At 37.6% G+C, this 18,270-nt stretch overlaps 1 protein-coding gene across 1 annotated transcript; it reads left to right on the forward strand.

Annotated features, from left to right (window-relative positions):
- The first annotated feature begins 1,602 nt into the window (after nucleotides 1–1,602).
- jazf1a (JAZF zinc finger 1a) lies at nucleotides 1,603–18,270 on the forward strand. Its single transcript, XM_055219438.2, has 5 exons — nucleotides 1,603–1,900; nucleotides 12,606–12,678; nucleotides 13,551–13,747; nucleotides 15,073–15,242; nucleotides 15,713–18,270. Exons 1-5 carry the CDS (start codon nucleotides 1,786–1,788, stop codon nucleotides 15,857–15,859), a joined length of 702 nt encoding a protein of 233 aa, XP_055075413.1. The 5' UTR covers nucleotides 1,603–1,785; the 3' UTR covers nucleotides 15,860–18,270.

Here is an 18,270-nt window from a genome sequence, read left to right on the forward strand (position 1 = left end):
GTTCTGCATTATCACAATGTAATGCATCTGCATATAGACCGTGTCAATGTTTATGCATGTATATGTGTTTTTGCTGGATATGGTGGGCCATTTATTCTCTACCGTCTTTTACTTATTTACATAGGCCAGTGGCAGGGAACGTTTATAACAGGTCGATTTAACGGTTGATTACATGGTCACTGTCACAAGTTAATCAAAGATAAATTCCTCTTACTCTCTGTAAATATAGAGCACATTATGCATGTTGTCCTAGCAGTGGCACTGACTAGTCTGTGAAAAGTTTTAACTCATTGTCATGTTCAAGAAACCAATTTGAAATGATTTGAGCTTTGTGACATGGTGCATTATCCTGCTAGAAGTAGCCATCGGAGGATGGGTACATGGGGGTCATAAAGGGATGGACATGGTCAGAAACAATGCTCAGGTAGGCCTTGGAATTTAAACAATGCCCAATTGGCACTAAGGGGCCTAAAGTGTGCCAAGAAAACATCCCCCACACAATAACACCACCACCACCAGCCTGCACAGTGGTAACAAGGCATGCTGGATCCATGTTCTCATTCTGTTTACAACAAATTCTGACTCTGACCTCTTTTTTCTATTTGTAGTGGAGATAAGTGGTACCCGATGGGGTCTTCTGCTGTTGTAGCCCATCCGCCTTAAGGTTGTGCGTGTTGTGGCTTCACAAATGCTTTGCTGCATACCTCGGTTGTAACGAGTGGTTATTTCAGTCAAAGTTGCTCTTCTATCAGCTTGAATCAGTCGGCTCATTCTCATCTGACCTCTAGCATCAACAAGGCATTTTCGGCCACAGCACTGCCACATAGTACTGGTAGTTTTTTCCTTTTCATACCATTCCTTGTAAACCTTATGGTTGTGCGTGAAAATCCCAGTAACTGAGCAGATTGTAAAATACTCAGACTGGCCCATCTGGCACCAACAACCATGCCACGCCTAAATGCATTGAAGCAACTGCCATGTGATTGGTTGATTAAATAACTGCATTAATGAGAAATTGAAGTCAGGAGTAATTGTAATATATACTACTTTACCCTTTACACAGGTATGTTTGATCTTCCTGGTTTGGCAAGTGAGAGATGTTCCTGTAGGCATTGTAATAGATTTAAGGGATAAATTAATAACTGGGACATTTCAATCAACCAATTAGATTTTAGGGATAAGTTAGTGCAGGGATAGCATTTCAAACAACCAATCAGATTTGATTTGATAAGTCAGTAAACAGTTAACCTGAAGTTTAGGGTTACAGGGTGCTTCTACACCATGGTTATTTACCTTTGTATGACCACACATCTTGTCCCTCTAATATCTTTTGGAGTATGGATGGGGAATAATGTTGGTCCATGCCTCACTTGGTAAAATCAGGTCGAGATGTGTTTATAACAATGTTGTACCGTGATCGCCCCCTTTGAATACATAAACCATTGATAATACATAAAACAGTAAATATAAAACAGTGAGTTCATTATACGTGTGATGTCTCATTTGTTAAAGTCGCATCGCATAACTATGCCAGACATTCCTCGTTCTCTCCGCTCAGGTGAACAGCAGCGTGTCTGTTTCTCCGGTCCCTCCTCCTCCTCCGTCATGCTGTTTTGCCCCCCATCCCCCTCCCATCGGCTGCCAGCCGTCTAAACAGCTCCAGCTGCAATCGCTGCCGCTGTTACGAGCTGCCGGCTATCCGATCACATAGATCACCCCCCCATCCAGCACAAGCTCTGCCTCCACCGGTCGGCAAGCTCACGGACCTCCGCCGACACATCCATAATGACGGGCGTCGCGGCAGCCTCATTCTTCTCCAACGTTTGCCGGTTCGGCGGCTGCGGCTTGCACTTCGAGTCCCTGGGCGAGCTCATCGTTCACATCGAGGATAACCACATCGGTGAGTCGCGATTCGGTTTCGGCCTGCTGTCCCGCTAAGCGTCCGCCCGCAAAGGCGCGCCAGGACGCGTTACATTTGCATAGCGCGATGCAAATAGCATTAGCTTTGGCTTTGGTTTGATTAGCTTGGTTTGAAGCTGCAAAAAATCACGGGCAGGTTTCGGCGACGGGCGCGCGCACGGTTCTCAGACACCGCTCTGTTTAGATGTAGGCCCGTATGTACTGTAATTAGTGCTCGCGGCCGAGAGCCATTGTTTACGCGTGTGTATTCAAGCTGTCTGTCAAGTTCACAGGAATGGGTCACTGCTCAGTTGATTAACAGTTTGTTGAGGCTGACATGCAAAATTTCCGTTTCAAACTAACCTCAGGTTTGTATGCAATGGGAAGGAACTTTTATGCAAAGCGACTAACATTGCATTCAATCTGTAGGTTTTTATTAAGGTGTGTTACCTGAGGGTCGAACCAATGACCGTTGCAGTGCTAATGCAATGCTTTACCAGTTGGGAACTTAAGTAAAACGATTTATTTGTGATGTATGACTTATTTAAAACCCATGTCAGTGAAGTGACTTTATCTAGTTAAAGGAATAGTTTACCACTCAAAAAGATAAATATGCACATATTTTACTCCCCCTCCTACCATCCTAGGTGTAACGTTTTTCTTCTTTCACTTCACCCAAACACAAACAGAGTTATACCGAAGAATATCCTATGTCTTTTTAGCTTTATAATGGCATTGGATAGTGCCCCAATTTTACAGCTGCTAAAAGCACATCCATCCATCAAAAACTAATCCATACCGTTATTAAATGTCTTCTGATGTGAAGCGATGGGTTTTAATAAAGAAAACATTTATGTTTCAAAGTTTATAAACTACGACTGAGCATGTGCACTTGAGTGATAAGGTCAGGATGAAGGCTGACCTCTGACCGAACATTACAAAAACTTGCTTCACCTCAGAAGACCATTAATAACTATGGATTCGTTTTTGATGGATGAATGCACTTTTGTGGAGCTTTAAAATGGGGCACTATTCAATGTCATTATAAAGCTGAAAAGAGCAAGGAATCCAGGATGATTTAAATTAACTCTGCCTGTGTTTGGCTGAAATAAAAAAGTCATATACACCCAGAACTGCTTAAGGGTAAATAAAATATGTGCTAATTTTCATTTTAGGGTGAGCTATCAATATAAGTTGTTGTTTCATTATCAATACAATCCACCTGGAATATAGCCTACAAAGAAAGCTTCAATATATTTCCTTATACGCTTCTGGTTTCTTTACTGAATAATTTCAATTGACCCACATTCCTAATAATGAATAATATTTTTTCACTCTGGTTCTTCATTAATTATTTATTTTTTGTATGTCTTGCTGTAACACCAGGAATTAAAAAATACCTAAAAATACCTAAAAAAAAAAAAAAACTATCTAAAAATACAAATCATTGACAATCAATGACATAATTTCCATATACAGTCAATGTTTGTGTGCTAAAAGATCGGAAAGCCCTGCAGTTCTTAAATTGAAAATGAATGAATGTTCATGTTTAACTTGCACATAGTTTTGTTTTTGCTGTGCATGCACTCTGTGCATTCATGTGTGCTTAAATACAGGGTTTATAAAACCTGCACATTCTATATTCTGATGGTTGTTTCCATAGTGACAGTTTGTTTCCATAGTGACATTTGCTGTCATAATGGAAGGGCTCTGTCAGAATGAAGCACACCTGCACCCCCCCCCACCCCAGTCTAGCATCATAAAAGATCAGCTGGTCTGATTTCCCTCAGGGGTCACTGTTCTCACTCTAAAGGTTGGGCTTGTGACCCCAGTGCTTTTCTTTTAATGAACACAACAATGACTAACCCCCCCACCTCTATTAATACTAAAAATCAATAACAATCCTTTTAGGTGCTAGTCACATGCTGTGATTTATGTTGGCAGTTTGCCAGGCATCAGAATGATTGGTTGAATGATTTAATGAATAAGCCAAGATATTAAATACAACATGAACCACTGAGCAGTCGGTTTCTGCAAGTGAGTTTAGAGTTAGTGGTAGTTTTGATAGTAGTATTGGCAAATTGTGGTGAGCTGTTGATAGGGCTAAGTTACTTATTTTTTAGACCCTTTGTACTTAGAGCTACTTGTCTACATGTCCTGAATTAAATCCCGTGATTGTCCCCAACACTTCCTGTCTTTCACGGACTTTGGAAAGCGCACACATGACAGTTGCTTTGGGATTAAATAATGAATATGCTAATTGATAAAATGTTTAATCACTGTTGTTAACAAGTAGCACGACAGTGATGTGTGGCTCGGGTGACCTCTGACCTTATGTGACATAGAAGCTATGATAGTATGTTTAGTTTTGTAGTTTAGTTTTGTAGTTTCGCATACATCCTCCATTTACATACATTATTGCCAAAAATGACAATTTTAAACTGCATTAAAACTGTTAAGTATTGGGGCCCATTAAAGTCCACTAAAATGAGAAAAAACCTGGAATGTTTTCCTCAAAAACAAAATTTCTTCTCGACTGAACAAAGAAAGACATCAACATCCTGGACGACATGGTGGCGAGCAAATTATCTGGATTTTTTTTAAGAAAATGGACTAATCCTTTAAGGTCCTTTTGGTTTGCATTTACGCTGATGTGCTTTACTATGAAGGTATTAGAGAGATAGATAAGAAGATAGCTGTTGTTATTTGTGCTAATAAGTTCCTTTAAGTGATTTCGGCAAGCAGAGGGCCTGACACCATTGCATTTACACAATTACTTCCAGAACATATTGCCTATCTACAATGTAACCAGCAACATCACCTCAGATGTTAAGACATCACAGGCACTTGTTTACAAAAAACCCCAAGAAATTCACAACAGCACGGATGTTTAAAAACTATCAAAGACTGCTGCAGTCTGTTTTGTGTTACATCAGATAATTTGCAATAAACTGTTACTTTTTCTGTTTTAACTACAGATATCACTTGTTTCTAGTTTTTACATGTATATTGAAATTCTTGTGTAATGTAAGCCAGTTTATTAATTTACTTGTGACTGTAAAAGTGCGTTTGCCATCACACTAGATTAAAATTTGAATAAGCTTGAAGCTGAATGGGCTCTTTTCTCCATAATCATTTCCATACCTTCCCGACATGAAAGTTACTTCCGATATCCAGTGAAATTTACAGTTAATGTACTTTATGCTGTTGTAAGAACGTCAAAAAGTCTTATTACAAAAACAAGAACAACATAGGAGGAAGTAGTATTTAAATAAATACTTGGTGTGGCCTTTTATATTATATGTATATAAATAGGTCTCCATGTACCATTTATAACTATGTAACTAATGTAGCATTTGAATGTTAATGTAATGTAAAATGTAAACAATAATTGATGACGGGCCATTGAATAATTCGAAAATAATGCGCACCCAACGTAGGCACGAATAGTGCTGTTATACTGTTGGTGTGCATTATTTTCAATTATACCACGGGTCTGTTGAATGCTGTATTCTGATTGGTTGAGAAATGTTCCATGGGTAGGCCTATGCATTATTTTTTGATAACCGCACACCTAACTTGTCAAATGTCTTAAAAATAGGCACCGTAGCAATTTTTGTGGTAACCATGGTATAAGTGGAATAATTGACTCCGGTCCTTTGAATTATTTGAAAATAGTGTGCATTATTTTCTTATTATTATTTAACGACCCGTCGTCAATTATTCCTTACATAATTCAATGACCGGAGTCAATTATTCTGCTTTTACCACGGTTACCACAAACATTTCCCTGGTGGTTATTTTAAGACATTTGACACTTTAGGTGTGCGTTTTACAGAAAAATAATCAACACCTGTGGAACATTCCTCAACCAATCAGAATAAAGCATTCAACAGCACTAATGTAACATAATTCATTTGAATGCAATTTGAGTCTGTATACGCCCTAAAATTGTTTCAATCCATGAACAAATATAAACATTGTTTAGGTTAATTTAAGCAATGGTTGTTTTTAACCCATGGGCTGAAACAACCCAGCATTTTTAGAGTACACATGTGGGTAAAGTGCACAGGTTTTTTTTAAATTAACTTTTATGTTGCTTCAATTTATAAGGTTCTGAAAAGGTCATACAAATTTATATCTGTTCACCTATAATTTGCATGGTGACCCAGGTGAAATAGTAGTACACTTCCATTGTGTACTTAAAGTGCTTTATTTTTGCATACAAATTTTGTACTTGATATACTAAAAAATCATCTTTAGTACTTCTTAAGATATTTTTAAGATCATTTAAGTGTACTTCACTGTGCTATTTTGAGACACCACAAATATTAACTAAAATGTATTTAAAAAATGTATTTACTAACCACTTAAACTTGAACCCATATTTGTATGAAAGTTGAGTTCAAGTTTAATACAAGTTGTAAGTAAATGCATTTTTTAAATACATTTTTAGCACATTTTAGTTCATATTTATGGTGTCTCAAAATAGCACAGTGAAGTACACTTAGATAATCTTAACAACATCTTAAGAAGTACTACAAATTTATTTTTAGTATATTAAGTACAAAATTAGTGTGCGAAAATAAAGCACTTTAAGTACACTATGGAAGTGTACTACTTTTTTACCTGGGGAAGTTGCTTAAGCAACATTGCCTCCTTGTGGTATAATGGATGAACCATTATATCAGCTGAACAGACGCTTGCTTATAGTTATAAGATCTGTGTGTGCACATTTACTTTGATTGACAGTTATCAAAGAGTACTATGAAAGTGCTGTCATGCAGCCCATACAGAATTAAAGATCATATCAATGTTTTTATTGCTCTAACTGAAAGCCGGTTGGATTAAATATGAGAATCAGTTGACATGTCTGTTGTAGGTGCCAGAACATAATGTTATTGTTTCCTAAAAATTTAGGTGCAACACCTGTACCTCTATGTGTGCAGTATGTGTCAGGGCGTGCAAATGAGAGCAAGAAATACATACAGCTAGGCCGAGAGAGACTTCATTGGTAATGTCTGTTTATAGTTGCCAAGGCCAAAAGGAATTTTGCATTATGTCATACCCACGTCTTGTCAGATAGACTGACCTGTATTTAAAGTTGTTTGTGTTGCGAGGACGAACATTTGTTCAAACATGCCTGGTACATTTCCCATCTGTTGTAATTGCATGTAGCAGGTAGCAGGTGACATCATCTGAAACAACTGAGAATAGAGACATTGTTAAACTCATATCCTCTCAGCCTTTATCTGCATATTGCGTCTTTTTTTAAATTGCAGGCTTCATCCCTCTTATTTCTGTGAACATTACAACTGTGACAACAATGCATTTTAATAAAACTTTGGTGATAGATCAAAGGTGTTTTAGTAATTAATGCAGGAGAGGTAAAGTAACCAAACACCAGCTGGGCTGTGTCAATAGTTAGGCTAGTATAAATAACACTTTCTTTCATGTGTCACTAAAACATTTAAAGCATTAAACAGTGCTATTTGGAACTTGTATTTTTTATAAACTATTTATAGGTGCAACAGTTTTATACCCTATCTTCCCTAGGCTGCCTTTGAATACTTAAAGGATTACTCCACTTTCTTAAAAAAAAAAAAAAAATCCCACTAATTTAATCACCCCCATGTCTTCTAAAAAAAAAATTCTTAAAAACATTCCAGGATTTTTTTCAGTTTAATAGATTTTATTGGACCGGTATTCATTATCACAGACAAAGCACCAGTACTATCTGCAAAGTTTCTTTTAATTTGCGATTGTCATCTATACAATTTGTGTAATTCTATACATTCACAACTTCTGTAACATCAGTGTCAAATGAGAAAAGAATGACAAAATGATTTGCAATTTTAGTTTAGCCCAGCTTTGGTGCTTTTCGAAATTGCCATGTTTTCACAGCAGTGGTGCAATTGCTATCATAAATGGGTGATACACTTTTCTTGGTCCCTCTCTTAAAGGAACACGCCCAGATTTTGGGAATTTAGCTTATTCACCGTATCCCCCAGAGTTAGATAAGTCCATACATACCTTTCTCATCTCCTTGCATGCTGTAACTCTGTCTGACACAGCCCCCGCTAGCTTAGCTTAGCACAAATTCTGGAAGTGAATGGCTCCAGCTAGCAAACTGCTCCCAATAAGTGACAAAATGACGCGAACATTTTCCTATTTATGTGTTGTGATTTGTATAGTCACACCGTGTACAAATAACAAGGTGATATGAGACACAGCGGTCAGAGTTGTGCAAATCACTCCGCCCAGTAGCAGTGCTTCGTCTTCTGAGAATATAGTTCCCAGTATGTATACTGTTAAAGGATGGCTGTCTTTCATATCACCTTGTTATTTGTGACTATACAGATCACAACACATGGATGGGAGAATGTTCGTGTTGTTTTCTCGCTTATTGGGAGCAGTGTGCTGGCTGGAGCCATTCACTTCCAGACTTTGTGCTAAGCTAGCGGGGGCTGCGTCAGACAGAGTTACAGCACGCACGGAGATGAGAAAGGTATGTATGGACTTATCTAACTCTGGGGGATACATTCCCAAAATCTGGGCGTGTTCCTTTAAAGGGATAGTTCGGCCAAAAATTATTTTAAACCCATGATTTACTCACCTCGAAGCCGTTCGAGATGCATATGTCCATAATCTTTCAGACAAACACAGTTTTAGTTATTTTAGAAAATGTTTTAGATTTTTCAGTTAATCAAAGGTGAAGTTAGGGGGTCCGCGATCCTCAAGTCCAAGAAATGTGCAGCTAGCCCTCACAAAATAAATCCACACGGCTCCACGATGTTAAACAGAGGCATTTTCAGGATAATCCGTGCCGCTTTGTTGTAGAAATATCTACATTTAAAACTTTATAAATGAAAATAATTAGCTTCCGGTAATGCCGCCATCTTAGTCCATCCGCATTCAAGATGAGAGCGTACGCAGTTTGCGGAGGGTTCTGTGCTGCTGCTCTGTGCCCCCTCCCTCCGCATTTGTCATTCGTCACTAAGAAAAGTGCGTACACTACGCTAATACTCTCTCCCGAATAAAGAGGAGTCTAAGATGGCGCCGCTAACGGAAGCTAGTTATTTTTATTTATAAAGTTCTAAATATGGACATTTCCACAACAACACCGTGCGGATTACCCCCAGAAGACCTTTGTTTATCATCCTGGAGCCAAATGGATTTCTTTGGGGAAGGATATATGCAAATATTTTGGACCTTACAGGAGGTGGACCCCGTATTTTTCCTGTTTAGCAGGTGGAAGATATAAGACATCTTCTAAAATAACTGAAAATGTGTTTGTCTGAAAAATGATGGACACATGCATCTCGGACGGCGTCGGCTGAGTAAATCATGGCTTTAATAACATTTTTGGCCAAACTAGCCCTTTAATGTAATAAGGACCGAAATTTACATAATATTTAAACCCCTTAGCATCCTGAAAAACGCTAAAAAATGCCTAAAAATGACACAAATTGTACCTGCTGTGTTGGTTGTATCTTAAAATGGTTTACATCATTCAAATCACAAAAATTTCCAAAGTTATGTGACATGTTTAGCTTTTTGTTTTCTGTCAAAGAATGCAGTGTCCCTCTAACGGTACACTGGAATTTTAAGGGGTTAACTAAATGGTGGGCGTTTGATTTTTAAAGGGATAGTTCACATAACACAAAGGAAGATATTTTAAGGAATGTTTGTAACAAACTGATCAGAAGCCCCATAGTATTCTTTTAAATACTATGGATGTCAATGGGGCTTCTGAACTGTTTGGTTACAAATACTTTTCAAAATATCAAAACAAAGAAATTGATACAGGTTTGTAACAACATGAGGGTGAGTAAATAATGACAGAATTTTTGGGTCAACATCCCTTTAAAATCAAGTTTCTTTCAGTGGCCAGAAGATGTCAGGCTTGTTACACAGGATAGGTTTGCAAAGAAAGTGCTGCTGTACATTGCTGTGGGAAAAGCTTTGCTTCTTCAAGAACACAAGAATATAATATTACAATATTTAAGGTTTAATATTCTTTATTTCTTATATAATATAAATTATTTCTTTTGGGGTATTGAATAATCTTGAAATAGTCATGAGTATTACTTGACTTGACTTGTTGAAAAATATTATGCTGAATGTTTTGTTTCTAAGCATGTTCCAACATTAAGGACACTTTGGTGTCTTTCTGAGTACGTTTAAGGCTCACTGTCTTATAAATGTGACCCAATATGTGAAAATCCAGCTAATTTTTTTCTGTGGTTTACTGTTTTCCACACAACAGAACATTCTGTGAAAATATACTCTTTAATACTGAGTAAGGTCATGTCTAAGATTGAAATCAATGTTAAATCAACAAGTGGAATCAAACTTTCATGCTCCAAATCTCAACATTTGATTATAATAATATAAGCCTGGATTTCACATAGAGGGTCACAAATTATGAAATAAACCAAAAAAATTTGATAACTACATAAGTTAGTGTGTGTGTGTGTGTATGAGAGAGAGAGAGAGAGAGAGAGAGAGATGCATTAAATGACTCGTCAGCTCTTTTATGAGGCAATTAGTGAGATCCAGTGGAAAATCCATTATACCAGCTTTACATCCCAGTCCCACCCAAAACTCAGTATGTGTTTGTCTGTATGTGCTGGTGTGTGCATAATCCGTTCATATGTGTGTGTGCGCAAATGTTTATGTTTGTGCTTCACTTTTCATGTAACGTGTGTTAGTTTGCATGTGCATACAGAAGTGTTTGGAACGGGGTGCCCTGCTGAGCTCTGAGAAGCGTAATTACAGCCACGTTTCGACTTCTCCTCTCGGTCCCTCTTCCCCTCCTCTCTGTTCCCTCCATCCGGAGACCTGCTGCTCTCCAGCGCATTAAAACACTCTCCTGCTTTTTAATTAGCCGTCTGGAAAACAAACCCAGCATTCTTGCATAGCTGCTCCATGTCGGGCTCTCTGTACTCACCTACACGCAAACACTTCTGCACAGACTTCACAGTGACACCCACATCTGATGTAGTTGCGGTACCTCACCACAGGGTAGCATATGTGCTCTTCTGGTGGTTTCGTGCACATTCCCAGCTACTTCAAAAAAGGGATATATTTCTGTTATATTTAGATCCACCTGATCCCAAGTCAGTGTTTGCACAAGACAGCTGCGAGGTTTGATAGGCAGAGGATTTAATGATAAGGCTGTGAATATGGGACATGTTTATGGGAGAAAGTTCTTTAATGTCCTCACAGAGGGCCTAGTGTTATTAGCCCTACATAAAGATTTCATAGGGATTTAATACTGGTCATGGGCCATTAAAATGCAATATTACTGCTACTGGTGGGGACAAGAGCTTTAACTCAAGGCTTTAAAGTACTCGTTGTTTGCTCTGAATTATGATGGCTATTATTAAAGTTTATGATTTTGTTAAATGTGAAAATTAACTCTGGGGCGTTTAATGTAAGGAGTTAGATGTATTTGTGAGCGTGTGTGTGTGTGTGTTTCCAAGCTACCTTTCCTGTGGAAAAGCTTGTGTGACTCCATTCTGTAGGTGAAAGGAAATCATAAAATCGGAAAACATTAACTTTGCCCTCCCTACACTTTTCTGCACCTGGCACACTTAATTACACTTAACCACATCTCAGCACACACACGCACACACGTTTCACTATATTAGTAGTGAGGACTTTCATTGTTTTCATACCAGGATAATGCTTATTTTACCCTATTTTTTACTATAGTGAGGAGCGCCTAAGAATGTCCTCACAAGCTGGTATAAAAGCACATTTTAAGCTTGAAAGCGCACACCAGCAGGTAGTCTGATTTGGGAACGCTAATAAACCACTGATGAAGACCACCTCGGTGGACCACCTGAGATACAGAAATGTGTGTGCGAGGGTGTTTGTCCTTTTTATGAGGTGAGGAATGCCTATTCCATGCAGTGCAGACACTAGAAAGTGCTCTGATGAGGCAGTAACACACATACACAGGTAGCACTGTGGACCGGTTGGTGGCTTCCAGAAATTAAAAGGTGTTCACTTAATGCTGATCGATTGCAAAGTGGACTGAATGCAAAGGAGTTGCGTTGGCACGTGAAATCCGACACATTTAACAAAGACAAGAAAGCATGTAGGAGTTGCTCCGTGTTAAATGAGAATAATGGTTAAGTGAACATGGAGGAATGCTTTTAATGGCATCGGGTAATACCTCATTTAGACATATGGGACCTATTATATACACTGCCTGTTATACTTAGATATAACTGTGCACACGCATGCAAAGCCTGGGTTTTGTTTTTTTTGCCGTCATGGGAATCTGTGTGATATGCTTGTGCTTATTTGTGAGCTGGTCTGTCGGGCAGCATGCAGTATATGTGTGCACATGACAGATATACTGGTCAGTGTCATTATAGGACATTATTTGCCACATGAGGGCAGTCTCAGGCCATGAAAGCAAAACACACACATACACACACATTTGGCAAGAAGTGTTTGAAGCATTGCATGGTGTGCCCCAGGCATTGTAGGCTGCCTGTTATCACAAGTTGAATGGAAAAAGTGTGGTATTGTGGCGGGCGGGTTGGTTCTGGGGGAGCATAAGGGATGCTTGTTTGATTAAACTTACAGTAAGTGTGTATATTATATGTGTGTGTGATATGTAATATTTACATTCACATATGTACATGTCTTTATTGACAGATATTTAACAGCTTTGTTCTCTCTTATAGACACAGACCCCAGAGTTCTGGAGAGGCAGGAGTTGCAGCAGCCCACATATGTTGCTTTGAGCTATATTAACAGGTGGGTGAGTTAAAATGGCCGTCATCTATAATCTTAAAAGAATATGGATATATTCATCTTTTTACTGTCTACAATACACAATAATTTATATATTATCTTTGCAATTCTGCTGGTTGTCACAACAAGTAGTGCAGAAATTACACACGCCACCTTTAAATTGTTGGCTTCTTGGGAGGACAGTAAAGAAGGAGGATGGTTTAATTTGACACAAACTTCAATTAATTAAAAGCTTGTCATTTAAAAACATTGTCATTTAAAAACTGTACTTAAATGGCCACTGAACACTGCAAAAATGACTTTCTTACCTAGTATTTTTGTCTTGTTTTCAGTAAAAATATAAAAGGGTTCATAGATTGGGATGTATTTTCTTGATGAGCAAAATAACCTAGGAAAATAAGTCTAGTTTTTAGACAAAAAATATACAATTTAAGTAAATTACTGCTTAAAACAAGCAAAAAATCCAATGGAATAAGAAAATTTTTCTTGCTTAAGTGTTTATAAAAAAAAGCAGATTTTTTTATAGTCAATAGTGTTTCATTTATGGCACAGTCCAGCCAAAACGTACCATAACAAATCATAGAGGGCGGGACGCTTCATCATCTAAAGAGCATTTTATTGGACAGGAAGTTTGATGAGAAGCTGAAGTGTAGAGTGATGTCATAAAAATTCTAGATTTTTTTAGCGCATGTTCCAAACTGTAGGTTTTAAATGCTTATAATCGTCAGTATAAGAATGTTGTCAGTGTTTTGGACCATACCAGTTTATATTTATTCTTAAGCCTAAGGTATTTATACTAAAAGGAAAAAAGTTTAATTTTAATTTCATGGGGACTTTAAGTCCGCAACCGTGGCCTAATTTTTGTTTTTGTTTAGATTCATGACTGAAGCAGCACGTAGAGAGCAAGAAACTCTGAAGAAGAAAGTCCAACCCAAAATCGCTATATCAGTCACCGGAGGCATATCACGGAGCAATACGGCAACTCCTCCTCGCCATAGCAATGGCAGCCTAACCCCACCTGTGACCCCGCCCATCACTCCCTCATCCTCTTTTCGCAGCAGTACACCAACAGGTTACTGGAGTGTGTGTGTGTGTGTGTTGTTAAATGAGAATTAAGTTTGAAAGTCTTACAAATGATATGTGTGATCCTGTTTGTCTCATCTAATTATGAGATTAAAGGATTATTCCGCTCTCTTAAAAAAATCTGATAATTTACTCGCCTATATGTCATCCAAGAGTTTTTTGTCTGTCTTTGTTCAGCTGAAAAGAAATTAAGTTTTTTTTAGGAAAACATTCCAGGATTTGTCTCCATATAATGGACTTTATAGGAGTTTACAGTATAAATGCAGTTTAAAATTGCAGTTTCAATGCTGCTTTAAAGGACTTTAAACGATCCCAACCTATGCATAAAGGTCTTATCTAGCAAAACAATCGTAATTTTTGCTAAAAAAATACTTTTTAACCACAACTTTTTGTCTTGCACTAGCCTTGTGATGTGCCAGATTGACCTTATCCATTACGTAATAACGTCGAAAGGTCACGCATGATGTATGCGAAACTACCGCCCCAGTGTTTACAAGTGTAGAGAAAGAGGACCGTTCCGACGTTGTTTCTATGTGAAATTATACTTATTCATGTGTTTGTGTCAGTTTATTGTTTAAAATGGCCTGCAAGTGTGCGTTTCATGTAACGCTTTCAACGTGATTAGGTAATATGTAAGGTCGTGCTAGCCCGTCACACACTATTGCAAGACGAGAAGTTGTGGTTTAAAAATACTTTTTTTTGTTGCAAAAAGATGAACGTTTCGCTAGATAAGACCCTTACATCTCAGTTGGGATCGTTTAGAGCCCTTTAAAGCTGCAATTTTAAACCGCGTTGAAACTGGAAACCGAGAGCTCAACTATATGTAGAAAAGTCCACCATATGGAGAAAAATCCTGAAATGTTTTTTCTCAAATTTTCTTATTTACTGAAGAAAGAATGACATAAATATCTTGGATGACATTGGGGTGTGTAAATTATCAGGATTTCTTTAAGAAAGTGGAGTAATCCTTTAAGACCTTAACATTTTGATTTTTACATTGATTTCAATTTTTGACATGGCTTTACTCAGTCAATATTAAATATATCAAGGTTATATTTTCACTCCTAATAAGTCTGAATAAGTATAAATTGGTTTTTCACTGTTGGTTTCATCTGAATTAGATTAAATCCATGTTACACATAATAGTTAAGCCTGAACTGCAACATAAAACGCATTAGGACCCTAATGATAATGAAACACTGGATAATTGGACCAAAGGCCACGTTTGCTTTTTCAGTTCTCATTAGTTCTTTCATCAGCTAATATATGAAGCAAATAAATGACTAATTAAAGAGTTTCACTGTTGTGCCCCAGGCAGTGAGTGCGATGAAGAGGAGGTGGAGTATGAAGACTCTGACAGCGATGAATCCTGGACCACAGAAAGCGCCATCAGTTCGGAATCTATCCTCAGCTCCATGTGCATGAACGGAGGGGATGAAAAACCCTTCGCCTGCCCCGTGCCAGGATGCAAAAAGAGATACAAGGTACTGCACACACAAATAGGCCTGTCACAATGATTAAATAATCATCTCATCGCGATTGTTTGACCTCATCGCGATGATTTCAGATCACCGCGATGATTGCACATCTCTCTAAAAACACAAGGGGGAGCTGCAGCGCCTGTATTAACGAGACAGTATCTGATAGCGCTCGTATTTTTCAGACACTTTGTGTTTATTCCTTATAAAGAATTTTCAGTTCTTTTAAAGTACTTCTAAATATGTGTTATGTGTATTAATATTTACTGCCAGGTAAACCTTACAAAATATTTAATTTAAGTAATCACAACAATGTGTAAAAATTATTTCATAAACAAAAAAAAAAAGTGAGATGTCAAAGCAATAAAACAGGCAATAAAATATTTTTGAGTTTACCGCTGCAGTCGATTATGCCAAATCTTTATTTCTAGAGCATCCTTTCTGTGCTTCAATCCTTCTTTTCCTTCTCTCTTCAGAATGTGAACGGTATAAAGTACCACGCCAAAAACGGGCACAGGACGCAGATCCGGGTGAGGAAGCCCTTTAAGTGTCGCTGTGGGAAAAGTTATAAAACCTCGCAAGGTCTTAGACATCACACCATCAACTTCCACCCGCCCCTGTGATACACACACGCTGCCATTTCTGCCTAAACACAAATCATGCGGAGACTGGGATCAAACGCTGATTTTTTTCACATTTCCTTTTACTTTGTGTGTGTGACTTATATATGCATGTAGATATTCTTGTACATTTGCACATTCCATTCATTATTTCTTTAGATCTCCTTTATTTGTTCCTTTTATTTAAGTGACTGGTAAATCGAAGGACTCTTGCTGAAAATTTGTTCAATCAGTGAAAAAAGAGCAGAGAGATTCTAGATAAGCTTTATTTTGTCAGTTTAACATACTTATGAAACACATGTGTACATATAAAGTTATATAAATACACATTTATATATATATATATATACATATATAAATATTAGTAGCTAAGTTGTATTATCCAAACATTTAATTTTACATTCTATATTTTTAAGAACATTTATATTGTTTTTATACAAGAACTTTATCTCATCTTTATGGACCTTTTTTAAATGACATTTCATATTTTCATTTGCTTCCTAAAGAAGCAGTCTTTTATTGCCCAATTGGAAGTACATTGATCTCAGGTCACATCAGCTGCCAACTTTCAAAACAAGGAAAACATGGAAGTTCCACTCAGAACATTCCACAAAAAAGGCCGACACCACGCAGTAAATTTTTTTTTTCTCAGATTTCGTTCGTATGCAGTTGCGTGCATGCAGCACCTAATATGAAATCCTGGAGATTGCATTCAATATCAGACGGAGATGCATTGAGTTGCATTTGACCTCCGAGCAATATTTCATAGTATGATGACCCATGCATTCAAAATGCATTTTGTACAAAGAAGGGCAGATTTATTCTCCTATTGTTATGCCAGCAGTGCAGATGTGCCAAGATGTTTCCACTTTAGTTTAAAATCTAAACATCTGGCTATCCGTTCGGTGCCTGTTAGCGGAAAAACCTTAACTTCCGTTTATATATTCAGCCTTGCAGTATTGTTTCCGTCAGTTTTAGCTTGCAAGATTTCGTCAGCCTTGTTGATTGTTTATTTACACATTTGGTCCTCGATTTTAACGTCCGTGGTTGTATTTGTATAAGTAAAAAAAGTATTTGTTGCCCTATGCTTGCCTTGTAACGTAGACTACGGCTTTTTAGCATGACACGAACGTTTAGCTGCTTTGCTGTCTCTTGGCTTATAGTCTTACTGTTACAATCTCTGTTGTCAAAAGTATTATAGCATTACTTTATATCGTTAGTATTACAGTTTAATAGTGCCAGATGCATAGCTATGCATGAATATATTTTCTCAACTTTAATTCTTGAACACGGTCCTATTCGTTAGCCAAATAAGCATACCAGTTTACAAAAGAAAAAGGCCTCTGGGCTGTTTGTCAGCCTTATCTTAGCAACTGCAAACAGCTTGAACTCTTGGTGGTGTGCAGAAGGACCAAGTAAGGACCTGTCGACTAACCTAATTTTTTTTTTTTGGTTCGCTGTAGTAATGTTGGTCAAATGTAACAACATGGACCAAAAAATGGCACTGCCAAATTTCCAGGTCTGATTCTTGGAATGTAAAATATGGTGTTATCGTACCTTACAAAAATTCCTTGGCATTGCATGGTAATACTATAGTTCCTTAAAAGATACCATGGTACTAAATGATTACTGTAGTCATATACCATGGTGCTTATCTTGTACTTCAAAGATATTAAAGGAATGCAATGGTATTACCAGTACAGTACATGTCTAAAAAGCCATGGCATTACCATGTGGAGAAAATACCATTGTACTTTTATGTTAGTGGTGCTAAGATTGGAAAGTCTAGAAATGAATAAGACTTCAACATGGCTCCATGTTATCTTTGAGAAAAGTGGTGCCTGCAGTTAAACACTAATATCTAGATCAGTCATATGTACTGAGATAATGGAAAATATTTTCCACCTGACAGCATTTGGAAAGAAGAAGCTTGAAGTTGAATGAGTTACATAGATGCCAAAAACTTGAGCTGAAAACAGAACTGTGTTTGGATGCCTGTCCGTGAGTGACTCATCTTTTTTTTAAGTCACCCTGTGTCATGTTTGTTTGTACGTGTGTATTTTTACCAGTTACCGCATTTGTACCTCTTTTTGGCTACAATGTCGTATTGGTCTTGAATTTGACACACAAAACAGAACAACAATCGACTGAAATGCATTTATTTTGGAGGGAGTTTGATATACTATATATAGTGAATGTATCGTATTGCAAGTCTTTTGTAAAGTGCTTTGAAATTATATTTTCGTACTGTATGTTTTTGTGGAAAATGTTTTGTGGAACAGAGGCTATTTGTACGTGAGATGATGTGTAACGTGTGCGTGTTTGTGCGAGCGAATGAGAGACATCTTTGAGACGTCTCAAGCTGCAATGTAAACCTTAGGACATTGATAAAAACAATAAAAGAGCAAACACGA

Source organism: Misgurnus anguillicaudatus, chromosome 20, assembly GCF_027580225.2.
Source record: "Misgurnus anguillicaudatus chromosome 20, ASM2758022v2, whole genome shotgun sequence".
Lineage (NCBI taxonomy): Eukaryota > Metazoa > Chordata > Actinopteri > Cypriniformes > Cobitidae > Misgurnus > Misgurnus anguillicaudatus.

Excerpts from the sequence above, each read along its gene's own strand:
- jazf1a (XM_055219438.2), top strand. The coding sequence starts at position 1,786 with ATGACGGGCGTCGCGGCAGCCTCATTCTTCTCCAACGTTTGCCGGTTC. Across the intron at positions 12,679-13,550 it reads GCTTTGAGCTATATTAACAG|ATTCATGACTGAAGCAGCAC; the intron begins GTGGGTGAGTTA and ends GTTTTTGTTTAG. Across the intron at positions 13,748-15,072 it reads TCGCAGCAGTACACCAACAG|GCAGTGAGTGCGATGAAGAG; the intron begins GTTACTGGAGTG and ends GTTGTGCCCCAG.